A 23,348-nucleotide genomic window follows, 5' to 3' on the forward strand; every position below is an offset into this window, starting at 1 on the left:
GTAAAGCATCGGAGAGGCTGTTTCACCCTAAGCTCCTAGAGACGGGAAAAGATAGCTACTATTGGAAAGTCAATATTGCTGACTAATGATCCTGAAACCAAATACTTTACATTGTCAAATGTTAAGTCTGTATTTTCTGAGAGAGTTTAGAAATTGTTATTTTTCACTTTAAAAAAGTACACGCCACTGATGTGTTGTTGCACATTATTTTATGCCAACAAAGCCCTTCTGCACAGTTCACTATTTGTCAACTCTTTATTTTTTCACAATATAAATTATCTCTTGTCTCAAGGAAATAGTCTTAACCTAAGACAAACAGGGAAATCTCTCTTAGCTCCTTACCCCTGCATTTCTGTACCTATCTCCAACTCCCTTACTGCTTAGTGGTTGTCTCTAAATGTTCCAGAAAGCAAATCCCTGACTTACCTCTGCCAAACACCTTGATCAACATCTGCATGTCCTGTTTCTATCTGAGCTCTCTTAGGCCTTCCAAAGACAGAGAGGTTTAAGCAGCAAAAGGGAGTCCTGTTCCTGTTTTTCATCATCACCTGGAAGGCAGTGAAAAAAGTGCCCCTTTCTCGGAACAAACCACTACAGGTTGCTTTTTACCTTTGGTCTTGCACAGGCCTTGCTTGTTCATTTAATGATGAAGACACCTTCTCTGGAGGAAGTGTGTTCTAGGTTTATTACCTTTGGGGACAGAGATGAAAGAAAAGGACTTTTCTTGTTCTTTGGAAGTACTAGGATGATTAGAAATTTCCTTTTCTTCTCCTCTTTCTACACACTATATTAAAAATATACCACACTAAGAGTCTTTACCTTTGTGTTCGTAGATGACAGGATCCGATTAGAGCATGCAAATTTGGGGGTGCAAGTGTAGCCCTTGTTTGTGCATTAACACAACAAGGAGGAGTCTTGGGCTATTTCCAAGAAGGGTTTCCAAAACCGTGTTGACTTTCTTCATAGCAGTGGGTCTCCAGAAAAATAATGATGATAAAGTAAAACTAAAATGGCCAAACCATTGTGCTTTTAAATATATCCTTACAGATTACACAAAAATACCTATTACCCTTCAGTTTGAAAGATTGTTTCTCACTTGTTAACTCTGAAATTTGCTAAAGCAGAGTAGCCCTTGGCTTCACCTGATGGATGAGCATTCTCAGTCCGCAGAAGGTCTTCACTTTGTACTGGGAATATGATGATGATCAGCTCACATCCCTGCCCTCAGAAAACTAAAAGGGAACCAGCTCTTTGAACCTCTGCAGGGTAAAGGGCCTGGCAACCGGGCAGTGGATTCAGCATTCCTGTGAGAGTTATAAGACAATGCATTAGACTCAGTCTGGAATTTGTAAACCTCGGTGTAAATCCAGGCATCTGTCATCTCTCTTGGACAAATTACTTAACCTCTGAAATCTTACTGTACAATGAGGATGGAAAATTCCACTGCATCATAGTATTGTGGGGACCAATTAATTAATAATATAACAAAGTACTACAAAAAGGGAGCATAATTAATGGTTGTTTTACTTTCATTGCTTCATTTCCTGGTCAGCTAAGACAGCTCCAATTAGCTTCTTTCCTCTGGTAAGGCAACGTGAAACTGTTTACTTACCCTCACCCTTCACATGCGCTGCTCTCCTTATCTGACTGCTTAGATAATAAACAGTCCATAGGCTAAAATTGTTACCTAGCACTGTGTTAACACCTTTGCACATAATTCTAAATCAGAAAATCAAATTTAGCTGGGAGGACTAAATGCTTCCTCTCTGCTGTGGAAGTTTCTGAATACCACAGATTTTAAATTTGTCATTGTCCTAGAATGATTAACTTTATTATCTTTATTTATATTACATTATTCATAAAATCCTTCCCTCAATTTTTTTTAATTTATTTATTTTTATACAAGAGCTGGGGGATAGGCCAGATGCGCGGGAGGGTAAGAGGATTCACCAGAGACAGAGCGGGGAGCAGAATAGGCAGATGGACCAAAATACACTGCTGAGGGGAGCAGTGGGCACGACAGGAGAGGTCTGCTGCACCATGTGGGAATCTCCCTGGCCAGCTGGGAATCGAACCTGTGCTGCGGAGGCTGCAGATAGCTTCACAGTGATGCGCTCAACCCGCTGCACCATCGCGGAGGCCCTCTATGTTATTTTATAATACATTATGTTTCTGCTTAGTGGATTGGTATAGTGATTTTCCAAAGGAATGATATTGTATTATGCGCTAATGGACTCATCAGTTACCTTTGTTCAGCACTGGAAGTTTCCACAGGACTTTTCATTCATCCAACAAGTATTTGTGGAATTCCTCCCATGGAAAGCCACTAAGAAAGAGCATTATGGTTGATTCAAAGATCTTTATCTACCAAAAAAAAAAAAGTTTTCTTTCCTACTGGGACAAGGAATGTATTGTAGAAAGGGGCAACACTGAAGCCTACAGGGAGTTGAAGGTAAAGCCCAGGATCTGGGAACAGCGAGAAAACTATGTTCAGACCTCAACACTCCCACTGTAACTTATGACTCTGGGAACTAGCATAAGCTCTCTGAGCCTCAGTACTTTTATTTTCAGAACAGACGTCTACCATCATTTATTCAACACGCATGTCCACTTTGTGCTGGGCACATCTCCAGGTCATTTAGCTCTTGCTAAATCCTTACCACAGTGTTATAGGGCATCTAGACAGTAGGTCTTTCACAAAAGCCCCTTTATCTTTTCTTGTCCTTCTAATTCTTAATTCATTCAATAATCCTTGGCCCAATCACTGTGCTAGGAACTGGGCTTAAAGGAAAAAGAAATAAAAACCATATCTTATGCTCATCCATCTAGTTGGGAACACAACCTTTAAACAGATAATTATCCGATGTCATCATTGTGATGGCAATGCTGTGCATAAAACACTATTAGAGACAGAACTGAGACCCCCAAGCCCAGCCCCACTGCAGGGGGCGGATGGCACCTGAGCTGAGGTGAGGATGAAGCACAACAGGGACAATCTTTGACCACACTAGCACACTTTGCCCATTTTTTTTTCTTTCCCCTTTTAAAGAGTTGTATTAGTTTACTTACAGGAAGCAATTCTGCCTATATAAGCTTTGTATTTTCCCCCATTGGAATACTTGCATAGCCTCACCAGGTGGTATTTCTGAATTGTAATTCCCTTCAGATCGTTTTTAAAAAGTCTTATTTTTGCTTGCATTTACTTTAAAAAATATTCTTAACAGAATGTTTAAAACTGAATTTAAAGAAAAATAAATTTTAAAAAAAGAAAGTATAACATCCTTGACTCGAGCCATTCACTATGCCACTGGCATAGTGAACCCCAGTGGTCACCCCAAACAGGACCCATGGGGGTTACCACTGGTTCATTGCAGACACAGCACCACTACAGCTAGGAAGACAGGAGGACAATGAAAAAGAAATCTCTGTCCAAATATTTGTGAGATAAGAATAAAGATCAGTGTATCTGAGACTAGAGGTATCAAACTGTAAATAAATTTAGAAGTGAGAATATTTATGCAGGGAGTAGGAATCCTAGAAAGGTGAATTTATTCTCTTTGCCACCCAGGGGAGCCAGAGACTCATGAAAATCTTATACAAAACTGCCCAAGTTTAGAGCCAGGACAGAGAAAAGCAGTATTTAGTTTGGGCTTTTGCTGTTGTAGGCAGCAAAAAGTCAATGAACCAACATAAAAGAGCATTTATTGATTCACATACTTGTCAGTTCTGGGGTGTATCTGATTTAGGCTTAGCTACATCCAGGGGTTCAAGTGGGTTCATCAGTGTTTGCTCTGTCTTTATCCATCTCTCAGCTGAGCTCTGTTCCATGTTACTTTCCTTATAACTAGGGCCCTTCTTGCATGGGCACAAAGTCAGACTTGCAGCTCAAGGTGACATATTCTTATAGCTGGGAAGAGGAGAGTGAGGGCGGGCAAACATGCTTTCTGGATAACCTCCCAAGTTCTCTCTGAGATATGTCTTCTATTTTACCTTCGTTTTACAAATGAGAGTAAAGTTCAGCTGGGTTAAGTAATTTCCTGGAAACAACAGGTAAGTGGTACAGCAAGGATTAAATACCAAAGACCTTGCTTAATCATAAGGGGAGGGAATGTAAAGGGGGAGCACATGGTGGCGGGGCAAGAGGCATTGCCTGTGGCAGGCTGGGGTGGAGGTAGTGGGTATGGTGAGTATGGCAGGGGTGGAGGTAGTGGGTATGGGTGCAGACTGTGAGAAACAGAACAAAGAAATTTTTAAAATAACTTATTCCTGCTCTTCAAGCACAGCCTCAGCCACAAAATCCATTACAGTTAAGTCCCAAAGAATGGAACAGAATTTTTGTTCTGTTAGAGGCACAGGTTACTTTCTAGCTGGTGCTGAGTAATTTGTGGGAATGAAATGGGATGAGGTTGCAGGGATAAGGGGACAGTATTCCTGTCTGAGCTCATATGTAGCAAACCCTACCCCTTTCCTGGAGAAGGGGCACAGCAGGGATGGTCTGGAGTCTGCTCTCAGATGGTTGGCGGAATTCGAAGAAGGACTTCTAGCCACTGGGATCTTCAGCCGTTAGGTGCTCAAAGTCAGTTGGGACAGAGAAGGAGACTGACTAGAAGACACTGAGGATTAACTGTGTAACTGGACGTTTCCATTTTGTAACAAAAATTCCCCTAGGCTAAAAATTAGGACTAAACAGAATTAAACTCTTACCACCCTTTTACTGTCTTCCCCCCCACACTATGTGATTAACCTTTAACATCCAATGAATGCATTTCTCTCCAACTACATCCCTGGAAACTTGGAAAATTGTGACGTCCCTAAAAAAAAGTCTCTGAGCTTCTTTCTGTAAGGTTGATAGTAACATCAAAAACAAGCATCTCTTTATTGCTGCTGGATGATGGACCCCAGCACACACTCCCTGCCAAGAAAGCCAAACAATGTGACTCATAATGCCTAGACTGCCTGGCACCTCCTCAGACCGGAAATGAGAAGCCCAGCCCACTCCCTTCACATCCTGCACCTGCTTATTTTCCTGTCCCTTAAATAATGACAGCATACCTGCCATTGGGGTAGACAGCTTTTAGGGTGCCAATTCCACCAACTCTCTCGGTGGCCACCTTGAGTAAACTCCTTGGTGAAAAGACACTCATTCCCTTGGTTCAGAGGTGGCTTTCTGAGCAGCAATTTAAAGACCTGGTTCTGTCTGATCACTCACAACTGCACTTAAGAATTTTGCACAATGATATCTTTCATTTGCCTCTGACTGAAATGTAAAGCTTTTGGAAAGTTTTGAATCGAGGAGCGATAAGATAGCCACAATTCTCAAAGGATTAGTCTATTCACTGCCTCAAATCTAGAGCAGATGATCCAATAGAAATATAATGTGAGTCACAAATACCAATTGTATATGTAATTTAAAGGTTTTTGTAGTAAGAAGATTAAATATTCTAAAATATTTGATTTAACCTGGTGTATCTAAATTATTAAAATATGTAAGTCATACAAAAATTATTGAGATAGTTTTTTTTTTTATCGTAAAGATTTTATTTATTTTTGCATAGAAGAACTGGGGTGTAGGCCAGAGATGGGGGGATGTGAGAGAATTCACCAGAGACAGAGTGGGAAGCAGAACAGGTGATTGATCAAAATATATTGTTAAGGGGAACAGCAGACAAAACAGGAGAGGTCTGCTGTTCTGTATGTGGGTTAGCTCCCTGGCCAGGGATCGAACTCAGGTTGTTGCAGTGGGTCTTAACTGTGGTAGTGCTGACTTAACCTCTAGGCCCCATTTATATATTTTTTAATATCAGATTATTGAAATCTTGGGTACTCTTTTTAAATTTTTTAGATTTATTTATTTATACAAGCACTGTGTACAGTCAGAAGCTTGGGAGGGCAAGAGAATTCACCAGAGTCAGAGCAAAGAGCAGAGCAGGCAGACTGATGAAGTACACTGCTGAGGGGAGCAGCGGGTGGCAGGAGAGGTCTGCGCACCATGTGGGACCCTCACCTGGTGGTGGGGGATCGAACTGGCGCTGCAGAGGCTGCGGGCAGCTTCGCAAGCCAGCACTCAACCGCTGCACCACTAGGGAGGCCCAATCTTGGGTACTCTTAAAGCAAATCTGACTTCAGAATAGTCCTATTTCAAGTATGTGCCTTGTGTTACTATACTGTATAGCATAGCATAGGTTTGCTCCACAAGGAACAGGGCAGAAATAGGGTCTGTTTAGATGCTTTTAACGCTGTAGATGAGAGAAGATGGTGAGGAAAGATGAGACAAAGGATAAAGGCAAAGGGAGAGCCACCGGAGAAATAGCATCTTCTTTAAGCCTAGGGTAGAAATTGCTTGATTGCTCACTGTTTGCTACTCCATGCAGTGAAAAGAAGAACCCTAATGGGAAAAATTCCATGTTTGATAGATGATGACCATATTGGAAGAGAAGAACCCAAAAGTAGACTTTTTACTCAGGCTTAGCTTTATATTCCTTCCGCAACACAGTCTACCACACAGGAAAGTTGAGAGTTCCACTTCTCTTAATTCCCAAATTATTATGTTGACCTTGAACATCCTTATTAGCACTCTCACATATGGTGTGCCCTCGGGAAAAGAATGACAAGAGGCACTTCCTTTTTAAGATTCTACCTCCAGGGCCTCCCTGGAGTGCAATCAAGCTATCCCAGCCACTGCAGCATGAATTTGATCTCCGGCCCAGGACACAACTCACATGGCGCAGCAGACCTCTCCTGTGTTGCCTGCTGCTCCCTTCAGCAGTATATTTTAGTAAATCTGCCTGCTCTGCTCCCCACTCTGTCTCTGGTGAATCCTCTCACCTCCCGCACCTCTGGCCTACACCCCAGTTCTTGCAAGCATAAATAAATAAAAAGAAAGAAAAAAATCTTATTGGGCAAAAAAAAGATTCTACCTCCACAGGGCCTTGCTCCTGAAAGAGTACGCCCATCCTTGCTCATTGCCTGGGAAAATAGACTTGCTCTGATCTACAGACCCAGCCATCTTAGGACTGGAAAAGGTAGAAGGCAGGGGACTTCTCTAGGACTCCTGGCCTCATCCATACTCAACCACAAGAATGTGGTCTCAGCCACACCCATTCAACTCAACCACAGCTCAACTCAGCTGTGGGGGTTATAGCTAAAGCTGTATTTAGAGCTATTGTTCCTTGGGTGTAGGACATTTAGGAATAATTCTGCAGAAGGAAAGATGAATGAGTGGTCTATTACCCCTAACACTAACTGAAATCCTGAACACCTTCTTTTAGAGTATACAATCTATTATTAATTTCCTTATCAGTAGGATTTCCCAAACAAAAGCAGTGCTTCAAAGAGCTCACCCATATTATTGTTTCCAAATAGCTCTTAGCAGAAATTTAATGTCTTGTGGGAGAAGTAAAGAGAATAAAATAAAGAATATGTGTTCAGTCAAGACTCTTTATAGACTCTTCACTATTTCAAATTAGCTTTTTTCTTTTTAAAGATTTATTTATTTATTTATACAAGCACTAGGTACAGTCAGAAGTGCAAGAGGGTGAGAGAATTCACCAGAGCCGGGAACAGAACAGGCAGACCGACGAAATACACTGCTGAGGGGAGCAGCGGGCGGCAGGAGAGGTTTTTGCACCATGTAGGACCCTCGCCAGCGGCCGGGGATCAAACTGGCGCTGTGGAGACTGCGGGCAGCTTCGCAGCCCTGTGCTCAATTGCTGTGCCACTGGGGAGGCCTTAGCTTTTTTTTTTTTTTTTTTTTTTTTTTTAAATATTTGGGTGATTATTTAGAGGAATGCTGGGAAATGGAGCCATAGAGCATCATATAGAGTTGACATGTACTCACTGAGCTACCTCCCTGTCTGGTAGGTGAGCAAGGGCATGCGGGTTGTCATCACAGAACACACAAGCCTAACTATTAGCATATTAATATGTTGCTTATGTAACTCAATCATCAGCAGTATAATTTAAACAACTAAAGTGAAATTGTAGAGAACCACAACATAACAGTATTTTTTAAAGCTTCACTTTTCTACAAATATTTCATAGTCAGATAATTTTCATAAGGAAATGCACTGAGCCTTGAACGCCCAAACTGAATAAAATTTTCAGACATGAGAATTGTGACTTTAAAGTATGTTCCTAATGGTTTTTTTCCTCCCATTCAAGATTTGTGTGAATAACTGAGCTTTTGGCTTGTTTGAGGAGAGTTTCACAATTGCAAATTAATGATCCATTCCTAGCTGAGATGGTAAAGATACTTCATTTAAAAAACAAACCCAGATCTAGAATTGTTTTGTCATTCACTTGTGCCCTAAGGCATAAATCTAAGACTGACAGAAAAGAAAACCAAACTGAGCACATATGGGACAGTTTCAATAAAAGAAAGCAATTCACTTAGACTTTTAAACCACAGTCACTCAGATAAGTCAGTCAATAAACCAATTTCAACAATCTGTTATTACTGAGAAATTATGGGAACTTAGAACTATTTACAAAAAGCCATTTCTAATAAAATGGAATCTGAGTCAACAGATATTTATAAGCACAAATTAGGCAAATTAAACAGGCTATTGAAACAGAATCATAGTAGAATGTCATCGATGCTTTGAGCATGATGGAAGTATATATGCAAAGAATGTGCACCTGGGGCTGGGGGTGAAGGTGAAAAAATCAGAAATTGCCTTTATAGTAATTTTTTTCTCATACTTTAATTTTTTTCTATTTTTGTGAGCTTCAAGATATACATAATTGCACCATGATGCACACATACTTTATAAATAGATGTAGGTAAGATGTTATATAATCAATGATTTAGAGAACAGGCCTAAAGAGAATGGAAATAGGAATCATTTTATCTGAGGTGTGGAGGACTCAGCACAACTTCCTGAATAAGCAATATTTCATCTGAATCTTGCAGGAAGCCTTTGGTTTTGCCATACAGAAAAGCAGGGGCACCATGTCAGTCAGAAGGAAAATGCAGCAGTGTTTTCTCACACGTGTGGGAGAATGGGGTGCTTCTAGAAAACATGGCGGAGGGGCGGGGCAGAGACTCCCACATCCATGGAGGGATGAATGAGGAGAGAGATGAAGTCATGGTGGAAAGGTAGAGATAAGAGTGTGAAGACTTGAGTGTGTCAGGTTCTAGAACCTATGTTATACCCCACATAAAGGAGAGAGGAGAGGAAAGAGAAGAGCCAAGGGCATGAGTGTGTGATTGCAGAGTTTAGCCTATGCCCCTGCTTCCTGGCTGCAAGGAAGGTGGGAAAGTGATTAAACTGCCTGAGTTTTAGGATCATTAGATTTTTCACTGCCCATTGGACCAATCTGGGGGTTCTCTTCCTAGTTATGATGTTTAGAGTAGGTCTCTCTCTGTTGGAGGAAGAAGGAATGTGAATCAGAAACTCTCCTGCCTCACTTAGCCCTGAGCAAGAGAAGCCTTAAGTTTTTAACAATCGAACAGTATTGAGTTCTCCAGCAGTCTGTAATCAAATTCATATTGGTAAACACAATGTCTTTCGAAGACACGTGGTTAGATAAGTATTATTTTTGTACTTGTTCTCTTTTCCATTCCTAATAACATCTTATTCCCTAGATATCTGTCTAAAATCACAAACAAATCATGAAATCAAATGTCCTCTTAAACAGTCTACATTGCCTGGCATTATTGGTAACATTTTTTGTGCTAACCTTGGGTCTCAGTTATAAGCAACAGAAATAGATCAGAGGGGTACTTGTAGTTCAGATAATGCAGGAGGGTTGGAGGGTAGATGTGGGTAAAGGGCAGGGTACCAGGCTTGAAAGCCAGGGAGTCAAGAATAAATCCATGAATATGACTGAGATTGATTCGTTGACTCTTCCTGGCCAAGCATGTTGCTCCTTAGACTGGATGTACCTGTTGCTGCTACCACCATCCCCCTGCAGTGTGCCCTCAACACTTCCAGCTTCTTATTTATTTAGAGCCAGGGGCATGAGTGTCTGATTGCAGAGTCTAGCTTATGTCCCTGCTTCCTAGGTGCAAGGGAGGTGGGGAAGTGATCAAATTGTCTAATCTGATGAGAAATTCCCAAACATAGCAAAGCGGTTCAGATGCTGGACAATCAAAAGAAAAGCTAAATGCCCACTTTCTGCCTCCTTCTGTAATGCCCATCTTATTTTCATGACACCACTTAGTAGGGTTCTCTTTCTACCTCTGAGATTGCCTTGTCACTAGCTTCTTTTCTCCCCCTTGGCTCTTAAACAAGGCCTATACCTGTGGACAAGTTCATAATATTTTGGTCTTTTTCTTCAATTTCTGGCACACAGCTCTTAAAATCCTTGGCACTTCCTGAGTGGTAAGAATGCTAGAAGTTCCTTTTGTTCCAATGGGCTGATTCTTGGTGGGCCTTTAGATAGCTTTTAGGGATAGAACTGGTTGCCAGACATTCTATGACTTGGTCAGAAGCTTGGAATTTTCAATACCTGCATCCCACTAGCCCCTCCCAACCCTGGGGAGGACAGTTTGAAGCCAAAGACTACAGATTTAGTCAATCACCTATGGCCAATTATTTATACAATCATGTCTGTGTAATGAAATCTCCATAGAAACCCTTAAATGATGGCATTTGGAGAGCTTTCAACTTGGCACATATATCCATGTGCCAGGAAGGTGGCGCCGTCCCAGCTGCCTGGGGACATGAATATATGATGTCTGAATCTCTAAAGCCAACATTTCTTTCACTGGTTAAGTTAATAATTAGTCCTCAGGACCATGACTTCCTTTCCCAGGGGCCTGGTCACCTGCACCGTCTCCTCCCAGTGACCTGAGTCCCCTCACGGCCTTTGCCTCTCTGGGCTTGCTGCTGTCCCCTCCAGACTGCGTTTGTCCTCTTTCCCTGATGTCATCATTGTGTGCTAGCAATACATTTTCTGTTATGATTAACTGTAGCCACATTCGTCTCTTCACACTCCAGCAAATCTCTTACTTCACTGTCTTTATGCCTGTCTTTATCCTTCCTCGCTTTTTCATTTCTACTACTTTGGGGCCTTCCCTCATTTCATGACTTCTGTTCAAATCCCATTTTCTCCCTGAAGCCATCCTTAATTATCCAAGGCAGCATTTTCTGCCTCCCAACACTCAAGATTTGGGTGGTATAATAATGTCAAATGAAAATATGGTTTTTAGAAATAGCATATTACTAGCTTCAAGTCAAGCAGATGTGGACATTATCTTGCTTAAATTAAACTGTCATGTTTTTTGGCTCCCAAGAGTTGGCAAATCCTGTTTCAGTGTTTCCCTGATGTGTGCACTGACATATACTTTTGGAGGGAAGTAAAAGAGAAGAAAGAAGGAAACCCCAAGTCATGAGATACTCAAAACTGTTTCGTTCCCCTGAACTGTCTGGTTCAGCAGTTATGTGTGTGATAACTTGGTAAACAGCAACAAAAAGAGCTGTACAAAGGTGACATATTTGTCGTTTTCTATTTTTCTTTTTAAAGATTTATTTATTTATTTATTTATTTGTTTATACAAGCACTGGGTACAGTCAGAAGCACGGGAGGGTGAGAGAATTCACCAGAGCCAGAGAGGGGAGCAGAGCAGGCAGAAGGACCGAAGTACACTGCTGAGGGGAGCAGTGGGCAATGCAGGAGAGGTCTGTGCGCCATGTGGGACCCTCACCTGGTGGTGGGGGATCGAACCGGTGCTGCAGAGGCTGTGGGCAGCTTCAAGCCCAGCGCTCAACTGCTGCACCATCAGGGAGTCCCGTTTTTTATTTTTCTTTCCAAGTATTTTGTGAGTTTCTAAAGGGCAGGGGCTAAGTCTCACCATTGTACCTGTCCTCAGCCTCCAGCACAGCATCTCTTCAGAGCAGAGAATGGGGTGTTTTTAGGATGGAGGCACAAAGGAAGAATGGATGGCTGGCAGCTGGTCTCACCAGCATCTTCACCCTCTTTTCTATGCTATCGATGACTGCCCTTCCTCATCTTGCAGTGAAACCCAAGCAGAGTCCACTGGATCCCTTTGCTGGAAGCACTTGATATCAGTGTCCAGCTATCCAGACTGCCCCTCTCCTGCAGAAATATCTGTGTAAGAGAACTTGAGTTGAGGTGGCAGCCTGCCTGGAGGTCCTTAAAATGGACAATGGCAGGACTGAAGTCATGGGCAGCAGCTGACTTGGCATATCCCAAGATGCCTTTGTCATTTTAAGCCACTGAAACGTCAGTTGTCACCTCTAACTTCATCCATGTAACCCATGCTTCTTATTTTAAATCCCTAACGATTAAGGGTCTAATTAGGTGACAGAGCTGAGTGGGATTCTATGTGGAAATTTGCACCTCAAATATAACCTACTTAAAATCAGAGTAATTCTGGGTAAGAGAAAGGGTTTTGGAGTGATATTGATGGAGTTGCCCTGGCTCCAACAATTTACCAGTTATGTGTTCTGAGCTGGCAGTTTTCAATTGTTTTGGGTTCAGGACCACATTATACTCTTAAAGTTTCTCGATCATCCCAAAGAAGTTTGGTTTATGTGGGTTATACCTATGGATATTTGCTGTATTAGATAAGACTGAAAAATTTAACTATATTAATAATACTTAACCCATCGCATGCTATATACTCTACTTTATATGAGACATAACTGTATTTCCCAAAAGAAAAAAAATTTAGTGACACAAGTGTCATTATTTTATATTTTGGTAAATTCTCTAGTATCTGGTTTAAGATGTGTGATTCTCCTATTTGTGTCCTCATTTTGTCTGTTGGGATATATTGTTTTGGATGAAAGAATGAAGAAAATACAGCCAGTAGGAGGTGCAGCAAGTATCATACAAATACACCACTGAAAAATGGAGGGATTTTTATAACTTTTTTTCAAATAATAGTGGGCATTCTTTGTTACTAGACCAAAATTCAAGACAATTGGGAGTTAGTTGCAATGTGGAATCTGAAACCATGTCAGTGAATATTTATTCTGCATTACATAAAAACCATAGGTCTATCTTTTACTTTGTTTTTTTTTAATTTTATTTTTTTTAAATAATAAATTTTATTTTTATATTCCCCATACAATTGCAACCCCCCCATTCTGACCCCAATCCCTCCCCTCCTGCCCCCCACCCCCCAAAAAGTGTCTCTGGTTCATAGTTTTTTGTTGATTTTGATTTTCACTTTCTTATAGCTATTCATTTTCCTGGTACCTTATTTAAGTTTTCTAGATTCCTGCTATGAGTGAGACCATCCGGTATTTTTCTTTTTCTTTTTGGCTTATTTCGCTGAGCATGATCCCTTCCAGCGCCATCCATGTTGCTGCAAATTGCATGTGTTTATCTTTTTTGAATGCTGAGTAATATTCCATGGTATATATGGACCACATCTTCTTGATCCAGTCATCTATTTTTGGGCATTTGGGCTGTTTCCAAAGCATAGCTATTGTAAATAGTGCTGCTATAAACATAGGGGTGCAGGTGTTCTTTGGAATTGATGTTTCTGTGTAAAATGGAGGGATTTTTATAACTTTTTCAAATAATAGTGGGCATTCTTTGTTATTAGACCAAAATTCAAGACAATTGGGAGTTAGTTGCAATGTGGAATCTGAAACCATGTCAGTGAATATTTATTCTGCATTACATAAAAACCATAGGTCTATCTTTTACTTTGAATGGTACTTTTCCTTAGCCTGTCCATGAGTTTTTAACATTATCATAGGTCATTTGGAAAATAATTATTTCGTGGAAATAAGTGAACCTTCCAAAGGTTGACCATATCAGTAAATTACATGTTAATACCACCCCTCATCTCATCAAATAGTCCTTAAGGGTTGGGAAGGTGTTAAGTTCATGGTGGCAGACACAACTTTTCAAAAATTCAAATTTCTTGAGAAAGCTTGAATTTTATGCTGGCAACAAATAACATTAGTTGTTTTCTTTAAAGGGACACCCTCACCTTTATTTTTGTGAAGATGTTTGCTCAGTCCCCAAGGCTAAAGACTATGCTTTGTCAGTCTTTCTATCAACTATAAAAATTGTTCTGTGAAAAAAAGCATTTGGTTCAGCTTGGGACATAAGCAATCACAGTGCTCTTTCTTAGGGCATATGTTTATAGACAGCAGAAGTACTTCTATGCTATACCTCAGTTTGCCACAGAAAATATTAAACAGATGCATATTCAAGGGTGTAAGTTAATAGTAATTTTTGGTGTTTCATCTAGGATCCTTTTAAGTGAACTTGTTTTTTCTCCCCATTGCAGGTAGCTGGTTGCCACAGTCTTGATTGGTGCTGAGGCAACACAGAGGGAAAAAAGCAAATGTTTTATATCATTATAGTTTTGCTCTTCTGAACCTGGACACCCTGGGGGTTTGTTTAAGAGGACTGTGGGCCACACAGTGAGAATCACTGTCCCTAGAAAAATGACTTAACCTTTTTAAAACATGTATGAAGTGCTTCTGAGAGTTAAATATTTTTTACATTAAATAATGCATGGAAACTACTTAGTGTAGTGCCTGATAGATACATTTCTATTAAATGTTACTACTAATATATTGATAACATGGAAATAGAGCTCTGTCAGCCGCAATAGAAGTAATGATAATGATCATTTATTTTTCTCCACAATCTCATTTCTCTGGCAGTTCTCCATTTTAGTTCATTGCTCATCTGTCTCTTCTGAGGTGGCCTCTTTTGATCCAGCCAAGGATGACTCACTGCCAAGTACTGTGGATCTGACCTCTGTCACGCTTCCACAGCCATCCTTCTCTTCATGCTACCACCACAGTTACAAGAGGACGACCTTGTGAAAAGTGCCCTTCAAGGCAGTTAGTATTTGACCTGCCTGTGACTCAGCTTGCTGATCTGTAAAGTGGGAACAAAAATAGTCCTTTTAAGTATGTTTTGTGAGGGTCAACTGAAATGATACATTTGAAAGTCTGGCAGGGTTTCCAGCTGTAGCATGTGTTCAGTGCATGTTAGTTTGCCTTTTTTCTTCTACTTTTCTCACTTTTTCATTCTCATTTTCCCTCTCTAATCAATTCAAAACATTACCATTGAATTAATTTTCTCCCAGTATTGCTCATTCAGTCAGCGTGTGACACACATGAACTAGACATTTGTTGTGTACTGGGCTGAGAGGAGATACAGATTAGGACACCAGATAGGCCATGAGAGCTAGTCTTGTGGTGGTGAATTCTGTCATTTGTCACCTGCTGAAACGTCTTTCCCATCTCCCCACTGCTCTCCGGTTACACTCAATGGCCGGTCAGTGTCCTTAGCATGGCATTCAAATGAAGTGGCCTTGGAACCAGCTTCCTCCCTATATTCATGTGTTGGCCAAACTGAAGTCTTCACCAGACTCTGAACTCATAGGCCCCGGCTTCCAGAACTCACCTGTTCCCTGTGCTCAAGTGTCCTTCCCTTCTCTATCTGTTAACAGCCCATGGGGTCCTTAACTCTACAGGGGTTTGCATTCCCCTCCCACTCTGGGTTGTTCTTGAGCTGGATGAGCAAACAAATGAACATTAGGCAGATTAGTAAGAGAAAGAGACCAAATTTATTTATTTAAAAGATTTATTTATTTATGCATACAAGAACCGGGGTGCAGGCCAGAGGTGCGGGGATTGGGGGCGTGTGTGAGAAGATTCACCAGCGATGGAATGGGAGCAGAACAGGCAGACATACAGAAATATACTGCTGAAGGGGGCAGCGAACAAGACAGGAGAGGTCTGCTGTGCCATGTGGGTCAGCTCTCTGGCCAGGGATCAAACTCGTAGAGTGTTTCTGGTTCATAGTTGTTTGTTGATTTTGATTTTCACTTTCTTATAGTTATTCATTTTCCTGGTCCCTTATTTAAGTTTTCTAGATTCCTGCTATGAGTGAGCCCATCCGGTATTTTTCAGGGAGGGGAGGGATTGGGGTCAAAATAAGGGGGTTGCAATTGTATGGGGAATATAAAAATAAAATTTATTTAAAAAAAAAAGAAAAAACGAAAACAAACAAACAAACAAAAACAAACTCGTGCTGCAGTGGCTGGCGATAGCTTGACAGCGCTGAGTTTAATCCCTGCACCACCAGGGAGGCCCAGAGACCAAATTTAACTATCTACATATTTACATGTAGAGAGAATTTACATGGCTGAAAATTCCAAAGTAAATGGGACAGAGTGAGGGTTTATATTCTGAGCTAAGGAACGGGATGGATGTTGGGCATCAAAGCAAGAGGAGGGGGACTGACAAAATGAGAACAGAATGTCTTCACATGACAAAACCTCTGTATGTTTGCCTTGCCTTAAGATAGATTTCTTGGGTAAAAAGTTATTTCTGGAGATGACTCTAAATCTGGGTAGCCTAATTTTTTTTTTAAGATTTACGCATACAAGAACTGGAGTGTAGACCAGAGGTGTGAGGGGGTGAGAGAATTCACCAGGGACAGAGTTGGGAGCAGAACAGGCAGCCTGACTGAAATACACTGCTGAGGGGAGCAGTGGGTGAGACAGGAGAGGTCTGCTGTGCCATGTGGGTTAGCTCCCTGGCCATGGATCAAACTCGAGCTGCTGAGACTTTAACCCCTGCACCACCAGGTAGACCTTAGATAGTCTTAATTAATTTTTTTTTAAGGTGAACAACATTTATTGTCTTTCACATATTTCATAGAAAAAGGAATGTAGCAAAGGGGTCAGATCATTTGACTAGAAATGCAGGTTTGGACAAATGGCTCTATTTACATCTGGAGCAGGCTCTCTAAGATCAGGCACAGCAGCTGCACTTGCCTGATGCCCCTTTGCAGATATAACCCTGGGTGCACTTGGCACAGCCCTGGGAGCAGCAGGAGCAGCAGCTCTTTTTGCAGGAGGTGCATTTGCCCTCTTTGCATTTGCAGGAGCCAGTGCAAGAGCAGGATCCACCAATGGCACAGGAACAGCTGTGATCCATGATGAGCACAGGTGGCTAGACAAGAGTCTGGAGACAGGTATTGAAGGCACAGGCAGCACTTTGAGGAGGTGTGGTGGTGGTAGTCTTTATTTTTTAAGATTATGGTAATTCTCCCAGGTACATAGGACCTCAGCTTCACATGCCAATGGGATACATTGGAAAAAGCCCATCTGAACCTTTTATGGGAGGCTAGAACTTTTTATTATGGCTCCTACAATCCCCAGTTCAATCACCCAGGTGTGTGAGCCTTTCTCTAGTCCCCAGGTATGTGGGGGTCCTTCTCCCTGTCTTCTGTCACATTTGTTCAGATGCACTTTAGGGCACTTGCTGTATTCTATAGAGCCTTTGTTGCTCCTGTTGATATGCTGTCATTTCAGGAGCCATTCCTCATCTTCACTGACAACATGAAGACATATGATTCCAGAAAGGAGAATGAAACACCCAAGTGGATCATCTATTTCTGATCAGAAATTTCTGGTGGATAGTTCACTTTGTAGAGAAATCTTTATACCACCCTGTCTTCAAAAGGGCAGAAAAATGGCAATGGCTTAGGATTTCTGGGCTTGCCCTGGATGCCTGCCAAGATGACAGCGTCTGCTGTATTTTGGTTCACAGATGCTAGTCTGTAAGGATCCTTTGGTTAAGCCTCTTTGGGTACAGATCTTGGTGAAAGCCTGGACTGACAGGAGGGTTTCACCTCTAATCTTTGAAGAGCTGTGGAAGTTCAGTAAGACAAACATCTTCAGGTTGTTGGAGAGATCACTGTATTTATGTCATCCAAGTATCCTTCCTGGGCACTTAATATTGGTGGAGGGTGTGGCCATTGGATCTACTCTGAGCAAAGGTTTTTGCCATTTCTTCTTCTTGTCTCACTCTTCTCCCATTGAGGATAAAGATTTTCTCTCTTCCCTAAAAGTTAAGGTGAAGAGGTGAAGAGACATCAGGCAACAGATGAAGAGACAGTCGCTTTCCTATTACCAGGTATATACCGATTCTGGGGGTGTAGGTGGTTAAATAGTGGGTCTGATGATCCCATACCATTATGTCTGAAAGACTCAGTTTTAGACTGTCTGATCTACTGTCACCCCCTGGGCCTGTTTATAGGCTTGGAAAATAATCTCCAAGGCTACTAATAATTTATAAGGTCACTTGTCTGTATGTGAAGAGAATGACCCTCCTGAAACCTAATGAGAGGGCCCCTAGAGAATGGAGAATTGGAATCTGGTTCCTTGACCTCTGTTGCTATAGAAACAGGAGGCTCTTCCAAGTCTGGAAAGAGAGAGAGAACGGAGCTGGGTATTAAGCCCCTGGCTCCTTTTTCTGAGTTTTAATTCTGAGGCTATTTTGTTCCTCCAAAGGTGCACACATTGTATTTGCCCTTCACCAAACCACTGTGCCAATACTCTATATGCCTCCCGACATGCCCATTAAATATTTTCACAAAGTCCAAGATTTATCACTGCTTTATTTTATGCTGTTTTCCTTTGTTATTTATATTTCACAGGTGAGTGAAACCATCCAATATCTTTCCCTTTCTGACATTTCATTTAATCAACTTGAGTTCCATGCATTTGCCCCCAAAGCAACTTTTTCATCTTTTTAACAGCTGTGTAGTATTCCATCGAGCATATGTTTCAGTTTCTTTATCCATTTGTCTATTGGAGGGTACATAGGTGGGTTTCATAATTTGGGAATTGTGGAAAGTGCAGCTATGAACATAGGCGTATATAAATCTTTTTTGTATTAGTTTTCATATTTTTAGGATACTTAATATAGGTTTGACAGGATCATATGGCATTTCCATTTTTTTCTTTTTATATATATATTTTTTAATTTAAATTTTATTTTTATATTCCCCATACAATTACAACCCCCTTATTTTGACCCCAATCCCTCCTTTCCCTGCCCCCCACCCCCCCATACGGTGTCTCTGGTTCATAGTTGTTTGTTGATTTTGATATTTTCTTTCTTATAGTTATTCTTTTTCCTGGTCCCTTATTTAAGTTTTCTAGATTCCTGCTATGAGTGAGACCATCCGGTATTTTTTTTTTCTTTCTGGCTTATTTTGCTGAGCATGATCCCTTCCAGCTCCATCCATGGTGCTGCAAATTGCATGTATTTATCTTTTTTGAATGCTGAGTAATATTCCATGGTGTAAATGTACCACATCTTCTTGGGCATTTGGGTTGTTTCCAAAGCTTAGCTATTGTAAATAGTGCTGCTATAACCATAGGGGTGGAGGTGTTCTTTGGAATTGATGTTTCTGTGTCCTTTGGGTAAATACCTAGGAGTGGAATTGCTGGATCATATGGAAGCTCTATGTCCATTTTTATTTTCTTAAGAAATCTCCACACACTTCCATTAGAGGTTGCACCACTTGCATTCCCACCAACAGTGGATGAGTTTCTTTTTCAACATTTGTTATTTCCATTCTTATTGATATGGGCCATTCTCATATGCCATTGTCATAGGGGTGAGGTGATATCTCATTGTGGTTTTGATTTACATTTCTCTTACAAGAACATCTTTTCATAAGTCTGTATCAGAATGTCTGTTTAGAACAGTATCTATTTACAACTTTTGCCCACTTTTTCACTGGGTTCTTTTTGTTGTTGTTGGATTGTATTAGTACTTTGTAAATTTCGGAAATTAGCCCCTTGTCAGATATGTGATGGCAGCCTGTGCCAGTCTCCTGACTCACTATGCTCCTTTGGGTTCGGCTACCTTGCAAATGCACTTGCTGCCTGAGGGGCCTTTCCTCTTTTCCAAAGCCCAGGAATTGTTGCTTTATCTCCTTTAGGATCCTGAACAAAAGTCAATTCTGTCTTTCTGACTGATTGCCGTGGTCCTTGATAAATTGCCTTTCCCCCTCTTATAATCCAAAGTGCTATAAACCTGTGTTATAGCATTTGTCACATGGAATTATTTTTTAAATTTTTTTATTTTTATATTCCCCATACAATTGTACCCCCCTTATTTTGACCCCAATCCCTCCTTTCCCTGCTTCCCCCATAGTGTGTCACATAGAATTTCTTATGAACATTTTTGTCTCCCTAATTGGACTATGAGTTCCTGGGCCCAGTCCCATGTTTTATGCATCTTTGCATCTGCTCCAGGGCCTAGCAAAGGGCACGTCAGCTAGAAGGCATTCATTATCAGTTGAGTGAATGAATGTATTTCAGCCTTTTGGCCCAATGTATGGGTATTATAAGATCAGAAACCATCTGCTTGATACTTGTTTATTAGATTATTTGGCTATCTATGGTTTAGAATTTATGCCTTTATGTTCTCCTTTAGTACTGAAAAAAAATCTTGCATCAGTTGCATCAGTCACCCCCCCCACCCCCGCCCCATGAGGTGACCTCTTGATTCTCCCACCCCCTGGCATACTTCCAGAGGCCATCATGGAGTGGTTTGGAACTAAAGTGAATGAATTCCATATAAATAGAACTATAGCCTGTTCTTTTTTCTTATCACAATCTTTGAATTTGAGACTTATTTTTTTCTCTTTAAAGTGGTCCCCCTTACAGTGGGTGTTTCAGGTGGCAAAGAGGCACTGAAATAAGCAGGGTCTTGTACACGTACCTGCTGTGTCCTCATGAATGCATTTCGCCCCCAAAAACACTCCATTTGGGATTGGGAGAACGAGCTCCCTGAAAGTCCATTTATCATGTGACTAGAGTAAATGAAAGGTAATCCTTTTTAAATGTGAGTTATGGAACTTTGTAAAGCGCCATTTATCTGTGTCTACTGTGGACAGACTGCAGGGCAAGTTTATTACTTAAACGGAGCGTGCTTTCTGTTGTCTTTAGGGCTCTATTTCCCACACCTTGTTTCAGCACACAGTAATGCTCTACCATGGTGAATTTGGATGAAAAATTTGATTAAGCACCTAGAGATGCTTGTTATCAAACACAGAACAGGGACTGAAAGTACATGCTTGGCAAGCAAGCTGCTAAATTATTAGACTTCTGTGTCTATTTCGGCACACTTTGGTTTAATGTTTAATATCTACTATATGTGAGTAATATTTTCTTGGAAGAAAGCTAAACAGCCTTGGAAATTTGAAACCCTTTAGAACTCTCAACCAGGCAGGTATGTTTTAGAAGGATAAAAGGGATCAACGCAGCCAACCATAAATTTGAAAAACTCCACTAAAAATGAAATGGAAGTATTCTCCTATTTCTTTTTCCTCCCATAAAAACTGTTTTGAGGTGTGGCCACAAACCTTGGAACAAGATGGCATGATCTGCACTGACACAAAATGGATAACTCACAAAATATTTAGTTCCCAGTTTTACGTGGTTTCAAGTGGAGAGAGAAAACCTGTTCTCTCCAGACTTCCTTTTTAAACAACTTGCAGCAGCTGGTGAACAGACAAACGACGATAATGTCCTAATACATTCTAGACTAAACAGTCAAACAGCATTCACATTTATAAGGTTCAACAAACATTTATTCAGCACCTGCTTCTCCAGCTCCCTCATATCTTGTTTTCCTACGGGCCAAAACTGGTCTTCATTTAATGCTTATAGGGGGTGAATGCTGCATGACTATGTGGCAGATACTAGTACATACAGTAGGGTGCTTTCAGCACAGTCCTGGCACAGAGCATGCACACAAAACACGACAAAATGCAGGTGAAGCACGTCCGGACCTTTAGGAGGCCCTGCTCTGAACTCCGGTAAATAATGAGCACTTGGCCCCCTCCACTCTGTGCTTAGCAGAAATTAATGAAGGACTGGGGAAGGTACAATGCAGAACCGTTAAAGTGGGGGGAGGTTCTTAAGCAATTCATTTAGAATTGCTTTCCACCTCAGTCCACATGTCACTAGGAGGCCAGTCCCCTGCCAGGGACACCACCTTTCTTGGTAGGGGAGGACTCCTCTGGACATTTCGGTGGCACAAGAGGGACTCTCCAACATGAAGTTTCTGCAAGTCACTCCTCTTCTCTGTATCCAATTTAATCAATTTTTATCAGACTTTTAAAATAAAACTACACCCTCTTCCATTACGGTGAACACTTAAAACCACATTTATACAAAATTACCTTTTCACAAACGTCTATTAGAAGCCAAATTCCAGGCCTAAGCTATTGGCCAAATCCCATTAACAAAGGGGAAATTAAGTAAATTAGTTGATTAAAAACACCTTCATCAAAGTGGACTACTGCTGCCAACAATATTAAGAGTTGAATTATTGACTGGGGGGGGTAGCAGATGGTACATTAACAAGAGAAAAGTGATTTCCCCTCCCTTTGTCTGCTCTCCCCCACCCCACCCTTGCTTTCACCTTGGGGGTAAGTACTGACCTATAACTGGGGCGGGGACGTAGGAAATAAGAGGTGACCCAAAAGGTGGGAGAGCATGAAGGTGGAGGATGAGGCCGAGGTAACGGAGCGGAAGGAAAAGGAGCAGTGGAGACTCGTGGCCCGAGGGAGCAGAGGTCAGACGCCCGCAAGAGGGGCGCGGTCCTGCAGGAGGAGCGGCCACCTCCAAGCTCCCCAGCCCGCGGAACCCCGGCTGCAGCCGCGAGCCAGGCTGCAATGCAAGCGCGCCCAGGGCCGCTCCCGCTGTTGGCCGCCAGAGGGCGCGACCGAAGGCGGCGCGGCGGAGCCCGAAGAGGGAGGAGGGGAGCCGCGGAGAAGGGTCAGCCGCGGCGGCACCGGCGACAGCGGCGCAGATCCGCTCCCCGCGCGTCCCGGTCCCCGCGCCCAGGCAGTCCCCGCCGCCGGGATGCGGGCGCCCGGCCCCCGCCGCCGCCGCCTGGCGCTCTCAGCACTGCTCCCGCTGCTCACCTGCTCCCTGGGTAAGTAGCGGGCGGCCCGGCGCGCACGGGAGAGGCGCTGGCTTCCCGGGCGCTGCCGCCCGCGTCCCGAGTTCGCGCGCAAAGGGAGGCGCCGGGCGGCTCAGCCCTGCCCCGCGGGCGCCCGCGCCCCGCTGTCCCGCGCCCGCCGCGCCGGCGACAGCGCCCTCTCGCGGCGCCCCCGACGGGCCCGGCTCCCCGGGACCTCCGGCTCGCGGCGCCGGGCTCCGTGGGACTCGCCGGGTCCCGCGCGCGCGCCGCCGCCCCAGGCCGGCCGGCACCTTCCCGCCCGCTTCGGCCGGGGCGGCGGCGGCGCGGCGAGGCTGAGGCGCCCACCCCCACAGGAAGCGCCGCGCCGATGTGCAACTGCGAGAAACTTTGAGAGGAGGGAAGCGCGGCCGCGGTCCCGCCCCCCTGCCTTCCGCCCGCGTCCTGCCGCCCCGCGCGCCCCGCGCGCCCGCGGGAGCCGAGCCTGCCCCGGGCGCACGGCCCGGCCCCGGCGCCCCCCCCGCCCGCCCCTGTGGGGCTCCCCGCCGGGTCTTGCGGGCTAGGCGTGACCCAAGTTGGCACGAGCCCCTTCTGCGGAATCGGACGGGGGTGCCCGCTGGGGCTTTTCGGGGTGCGCGGTCGTGGCGTGGGGAGCCGGCGGTG

General features: G+C 43.0%; 2 protein-coding genes across 2 annotated transcripts in view; one reads left to right on the plus strand and one right to left on the minus strand.

The window, feature by feature from the left end:
- Window positions 1-16,576: 16,576 nt before the first annotated feature.
- On the minus strand, window positions 16,577-17,101 carry LOC119258821 (metallothionein-1A-like). Its single transcript, XM_054701368.1, has one exon. It carries the CDS (start codon window positions 16,890-16,892, stop codon window positions 16,707-16,709), a length of 186 nt encoding a protein of 61 aa, XP_054557343.1. The 5' UTR covers window positions 16,893-17,101; the 3' UTR covers window positions 16,577-16,706.
- A 5,448-nt stretch (window positions 17,102-22,549) lies between these two features.
- B3GLCT (beta 3-glucosyltransferase) overlaps window positions 22,550-23,348 on the plus strand; it is a 101,919-nt gene continuing 101,120 nt past the window's right edge. Inside the window, exon 1 of the mRNA XM_037527129.2 lies at window positions 22,550-22,700. Within this exon, the coding sequence (XP_037383026.1) occupies window positions 22,628-22,700 (73 nt within the window). The 5' untranslated portion in view covers window positions 22,550-22,627. The remainder of the gene's footprint in view (window positions 22,701-23,348) is intronic.

The sequence above is a fragment of the Talpa occidentalis genome, unplaced genomic scaffold (genome assembly GCF_014898055.3).
Source record: "Talpa occidentalis isolate TD23 unplaced genomic scaffold, MPIMG_talOcc4v2.1 talOcc4.5, whole genome shotgun sequence".
Classification (NCBI taxonomy): domain Eukaryota; kingdom Metazoa; phylum Chordata; class Mammalia; order Eulipotyphla; family Talpidae; genus Talpa; species Talpa occidentalis.

Excerpts from the sequence above, each read along its gene's own strand:
- LOC119258821 (XM_054701368.1), bottom strand. The coding sequence starts at position 16,892 with ATGGATCACAGCTGTTCCTGTGCCATTGGTGGATCCTGCTCTTGCACT.